Raw genomic sequence first — 6,495 nt, 5'->3', positions numbered from 1 at the left:
TCTCTCTCTCTCTCTCTCTCTCTCTCTCTCTAAGGTTCTCACAATTACATATACCTCTGTATCAGAAAACATCAAAAGAAACTCATAGTAATTAGACGTGAAGGCTGAAATATAACTCAGCTTCTGCAAACAAAATGATTAATCATTAATATCAAGCAGACATTTAACAGTCAATAGCACGAAGACAGCCTGAAATTTGTAAAAAATTAATGTGAATAATTTCATACAACCCGTTGACCGGATATACACAAATGATGACAGGAAATATCGTACAATTACTCAAAGTAACAATGTTTCATTTTAAAGTGAAGGCTATAATTTTAAATGTATATAACCTCTCTTTGGTACAAGACAATTATTCTCTCTCTCTCTCTCTCTCTCTCTCTCTCTCTCTCTCTCTCTCTCTCTCTCTCTCTCTCTCTGACACCTGGCTTGGTTTCAAACTCACCTCTAATCTCTCTCTCTCTCTCTCTCTCTCTCTCTCTAACACATATTTACGCAAATAACACGCTCGTTAGAAAATATTCTCTCTCTCTCTCTCTCTCTCTCTCTCTCTCTCTCTCTCTCTCTCTCTCTCTCTCTCTCTGAGCACATACTGTACATACATTGAGTTCACGCTCCTTCAAAATATTCTCTCCTCTCTCTCTCTCTCTCTCTCTCTCTCTCTCTCTCTCTCTCTCTCTCTCTCTCTCTCTCTCTCTCTCTGACACAACATACCTACGCCAGGTTCACGCTCCTTCAAAAATATTCACTCTCTCTCTCTCTCTCTCTCTCTCTCTCTCTCTCTCTCTCTCTCTCTCTCTCTCTCTCTCTCTCACACAACATACATACATAAGGTTCACGCTCCTTCAAAAATGTTCTCTCTGTCTCTGTCTAACATGCCATGCATAGGTAACAAGCTCGTTAGTATGTATTCTCTCTCTCTCTCTCTCTCTCTCTCTCTCTCTCTCTCTCTCTCTCTCTCTCTCTGATACATACAGGTTTCAAACTCATTCCAAAAATATTTTCTCTCTCTCTCTCTCTCTCTGCTCTCTCTCTCTCTCTCTCTCTCTCTCTCTCTCTCTCATACATACACAGGTTTCAAGCTCCTTCAGAAAATATTCTCTCTCTCTCTCTCTCTCTCTCTCTCTCTCTCTCTCTCTCTCTCTCTCTCTTCTCTCTCTGTGTGTGATACATACATACCCAGATTTCAAGCTCCTTCGAAAATATTATCTCTCTCTCTCTCTCTCTCTCTCTCTCTCTCTCTCTCTCTCTCTCTCTCTCTCTCTCTCTGATACATACATACCCAGGTCTCAAAGTCCTTCAAAAATATTCTCTCTCTCTCTCTCTCTCTCTCTCTCTCTCTCTCTCTCTCAAACACGCACACATTCGTACACATTCAGTTTCGCCGTGTTTTTGACGCGCGTCATCATCAAGACTTCATCACATAAAGCAGCTAATGATTGATGATGATACCGTCCATTTCGGTTTGCCTTCATCATGAAAATGATGAAGTGTGTGCTCGCCTTACCGTCAGGTTAGGCATGGGGAATGCAGGCAGTCCTATTTGTGAGCATGTGTGTAAATAAAAGCACTTGAAATATGCTTTTGTATGTTTATTTATGTATCTGGCGATGGGGGATAAACATGAATTTGTTAGTGATAATGTGTTGTAACTGAAAAGTTCTACTTCGTAGATAAACGTGGTACACTATGTATGTATGTATGTATGTATGTATGTATGTATGTATGTATGTATGTATTATTATTATTATTATTATTATTATTATTATTATTATTATTGTGTGTTATTATTCCATTGGTCTACCAAATTCAGCCTTATGTTTGACCCATAACATACAAATTTCTCAATTTACAAACTCTTGTTGTTAAGAGTATTCTTTTCCAGCACAGGTTTTTATATATCATTACGCGGAATTCGTTTTGTTTAATGTTCACATATCCAGGTGATTTTGGAATCGTTCGCTATTTCCCATAACATCTGTTAATTCTATTGCCATGAGCTACACTTCTTAAATTCAACATGGCGAATCCCCCGTAGGAGGGTAGTGCCGTCAGCCATGCGGTGCACTGTAGGCATAACTTAAGGTTCCTTGCAGTATGCCTTTCGCCCCTAGCTGCAACCCCTTTCGTTCCGTTTACTGTACCTCCTGTCATATTCTCTTTCTTCCATCTTGCTTTCCATCCTCTCCTAACAATTGATTCATAGTGCAACTGCTTTGAGGTTTTCCTCCTGTTACACCTTTCAGACCTTTTACTGCCAGTTTCCGTTTCAACGTTGAATGACCTCATAGGTCCCAGTGCTTGGCCTTTGGCCTAAATTCTATATTCCAGTTCAATATGGCGAATCGATAAATGCGACAAATGGTCATCTAAACTGTTTTTATCAATCTGATGTACATCAGTTTCGTGATAAACTTTGCTATGTTTAGCAGTGACTTAAAGCACGTCTAAAACAGTCACCCCCTCACTGGGTCTGTCCAGCGCTCGTCTTCTGTTTCAGGTCTCCTCGCAAACATTGTCAAAACTTCTGCTTTTTTGCTTTTAGCTGGAGCATTTCTTAGTTATGTGCCCAAATTTCAAAATGTCTTCCCTGATTCGTTTCTTCGGCTCATATCTTTATCTGCTGCGGCAGCAATTCTAGATCTTGCTTTTCAAAAGACCTGTATGAGTCACAAGTTGTTAAAAAATTGCTTCAAAGTAAATCAGCCTCTTTGTCCTTTGTAGATTTTTACACACGCACACACACACTCATATATATACACACACACACACACACATATATATATATATATGTATACACAAACATACACACACATATATATGTATATATATGTGTATGTATGTATGTATGTATGTATGTATGTATGTATGTATGTATGTATGTATGTATGTATGTATGCATGCATGTATGTATGTGTGCCCTCGAATTTCATCCATGTATAAGCAGTCTTGGGATGCCATGATATTCATTCACAAACATGTGACGCGTTAGAGCGTATCTTTACCAGGAAAGCTGTTTACATGAACATAACCCTTTTGATTTATGCTTCTCATATACCCATCAGCACAAGTAGAGGAAGTGATGCGGAAGAGAATGTAGGGAGGAAGGGGGAAGGGAGGAAGGGGTTAGGTGGGGAAGAAGGGTTGGATAGGGGTGGGCAGGGTAGGGTGTAGAGAGAAGAAGGGGAGGGTGATGGGGAGTAGGGTGGAGAGGGAGTAGCATGGAGGGAGGGGAAGTGGAGGAAGAGGATGGTAGGGGAGGATGGAGAAAGGGGAGGGGAAGGATGGAGAAGGGTGGGGAGAGTGGGGTGGGGAAAGAAGGGCCAGGGAAGTGGGGATGGGAGGGGAAGGAGGTGGGAAGTGGGGATGGGAGGAAAGAAGGGAGGTGGGGAAGTGGGGATGGGAGGGGAAGAAGGGAGGTGGGAAGTGTGGGAGGGGAGGGGGAAGAAGGGAGGTGGGAAGTGGGGATGGGAGGGGAAGAAGGAGGTGGGAAGTGAGGATGGGAGGGGAAGAAGGAGGTGGGAAGTGGGGATGGGAGGAAGAAGGGAGGTGGGAGTGTAAGGAGGGGGGGAAGGGAGAGGAGGTGGGAAGGAGGTGTGGGAGTGGGAGGGGAAAGAAGGAGGAAGTGGAAAGGGGAGAGGGTGGGGGAGGTAGGGGATGGAAAAAGGGAAGGGAAAGAGCAGAGAAAAGAAGGGGGAAGTGGGGGAGGGGGAGGGGATGAAGAAGGGAAGGGGAAGGGGGAAGGAGAGGCAGAGATGACGAAGACCTCTAGAATTATTTGGTAAAAACAAAAACAAAAAATCTAGAAAGGTAGGAATAAGGGAAGACATCAAAACACAGACAAGAACCGTAAGCACCAATGAATAAACGGAGAAGAAGAAGAAGAAGAAGAAGAAGAAGAAGAAGAAGAAGAAGAAGAAACGGACGAGAACCATAGGAAAGACCATAGAGAAGAGATGAAAGAGCCCGGGTCACACGGGGACTCACCCCTCCCCTAACACCCCCCCCTACCTAGAGTCCAGCCTGTCTGTCTCTTAATGTCGATTCCGGCCGATAGCGACCTTGATGGTACCCTGTCATGTTAACGTTCGCTCTTAATGGCTCGACCTGCTCCATCTCGATTTACTGTTTGGGGTCATTAGAGTGTCCGTCTGTTATTCGGCGGGAGCGAGAGGGCGTAGCGGATAACGGCGAAGAGGAAAGGCGGTGGATGGAGACGGATTACCATTCGGATAAATGGATCGCTTTATGAAGCTGCGGATGGCAGGTGGCTTGGGGCGTGATTGCTGAGCAAGTTGTTGCTTGAGCCACGATGCTGGAGTTGTTCTTATTATCTCTGTCTAGAGAGATTAAAGATGAATGAGGATAAGAACAAAAACCTTTCAGTGGTTTCATAATAATAATAATAATAATAATAATAATAATAATAATAATAATAATAATAATAATAATAATAAGTATGATGGTAAAATAAGATCTTTTCTTGAGTGTAAATCTTGTTTAGATAATGCTAAATACACTTGAAATGTATTTTAGCAAGGCATCAAGCTTCACACATATGAAAATGGTCTCATTTTATCTAATAATAATAATAATAATAATAATAATAATAATAATAATAATAATAATAATAATAATAATAATATAATAATAGGCAGAGAGGATTTTGCGGATCATTTTTAAAAATGAGTACGCCAAATAAATATGAAAACATTTTTCTTAATTATACTAAATACTAATTAAGATAAGGAGTAATTACGATACATTTTATTGATAATTAAGGTAACAAATTCCACAAGCTAAACACGAATATTATACCTAACCAAAAACTCTTCATACTTAATATTAAATACTGACATAATGTAACAGAGCTTTTAAATTAAGGCCATGACTATATATGATGGTGTATAATGAGAAAGATAATCACTGTTACACATCTAAATATATCGACCAATGAATGATGAAGATTATTTTCAATTGAATAATACGTATGTGTTGCTTTACATAAACTATCCCTTAAATTCTTACAGAACTTATAATGCATAACTTTCGGACAGATCAACATATAATAATGATCAGTAAAACACATACACTCTTATGTTTTTATCTAAGAAGAGCACCCAGAACAAAACATGTCTCTGCCGAGGCCACTCAACCGAGAATTAATGAGTAAATTCGTACCACAATGCTTCATATTATTAATTTATTATTGCCGATTCTGCTTCACGAATCTACGGTACAGCATTGCCACGTTTCATTTTTCAAAGGCATCTTTGGAACTTGTTGGTATATCTACAAGATCCGTTCAACTGCTGTTGAGATACTCTGTCACAACATGAACGGTACAAAATAAATAACCAAGATAGAAAAATGAATAATAATAATAATAATAATAATAATAATAATAATAATAATAATAATAATAATAATAATAATAATAGTGATAATAATAATATAGAGTTGTAGTACAAACATAGGGATTTACAGTAATCAAGAATAACTATGGACTTTGCTAACGCAATAATTCTAATAACTAAGAACAAAGTTAAGTATACCAACAACAAAAGATAGTCTAGGCCTACAGGTCTAATGTTCCGGACACAACAGATGATAATGAAACATGCACAAACACAAACAGACGCGACTGAAATCATAAACTCGCTGCAACTTCTCTGACAGAGCTAACAAGCTTCAAGCAAAAAGTGAAGTCGTTGTAGTGATAAATATTAGCAAGCAGCATCCAACATGAGAGGCGTCTGGGAGATAAGTGCAGGATATCAATCTGGCAATAAGAAATAAACAGAAGAAGAAGAAGAAGAAGAAGAAGAAGAAGAAATGACAAGAAGGAGGAGTGGGAATAAATAAATAATAATTCAAGTTAAGAGTGAGGGAGGGAGGGAGGGAGAGAGCGGAAAAATTTTATCATGCACATGTGCTCGGTAGGTGTGTTTATAATCTATGTGTTAAAACATGCACACACATACATACATACATACATACATACGCACCCACACACACATGTGTGTATGCATGTATGTGTGTATGTGTGCATGTATGTATGTGTATGCATGTATGAATGTTTGTGTGTGTGTGAGAGTTTCAAAGCAAACTCGAAAGACTAAGGTATACACAGCCAAGCAAAACTGATTAAAATAACAATGGTATTAAGAAGACAGAGAGAGAGAGAGAGAGAGAGAGAGAGAGAGAAGAGAAAGTTTCATTTACTACTGAGAGGCAATTAAGTAGGTGACTGGCGAAAACAGCGGTCGCAGAGAAAATCATTTAGCAAAGAGAGGGGGGAGTTGGGGTTGGGGGAAGGGGAAATGATCGATTGCTTGAGCCATTATCATCTCTTAATCACTATTTTCTCAGCAGACTTACCAATTCTCTTCCTCTCCCCCTTCCCTCCCCCTCCTACCCCACTCCACCCTGTAACCCCTCCCTCGGGCCATTTGTAAAATCCCTCTCCCATTACCCCTTCCGATAACCATG

General features: G+C 39.9%; 1 protein-coding gene across 1 annotated transcript in view; it reads right to left on the bottom strand.

Moving 5' to 3' along the window:
* Nucleotides 1-3,064: 3,064 nt before the first annotated feature.
* The window catches only part of LOC136849419 (uncharacterized), a 3,554-nt gene continuing 123 nt past the window's right edge, over nt 3,065-6,495 (bottom strand). The window contains exons 2-3 of the mRNA XM_067122770.1: nt 4,229-4,343; nt 3,065-3,771 (exon numbers count right to left, since the gene is read on the bottom strand). Coding sequence (XP_066978871.1) covers nt 3,065-3,771; nt 4,229-4,343 — 822 coding nt within the window. The remainder of the gene's footprint in view (nt 3,772-4,228; nt 4,344-6,495) is intronic.

This window comes from Macrobrachium rosenbergii, chromosome 21 (assembly GCF_040412425.1).
Source record: "Macrobrachium rosenbergii isolate ZJJX-2024 chromosome 21, ASM4041242v1, whole genome shotgun sequence".
NCBI lineage: Eukaryota > Metazoa > Arthropoda > Malacostraca > Decapoda > Palaemonidae > Macrobrachium > Macrobrachium rosenbergii.
The sequence above is the reverse complement of the archived record's forward strand: the minus strand, read 5'-3'. Positions and strand labels throughout refer to the sequence as shown.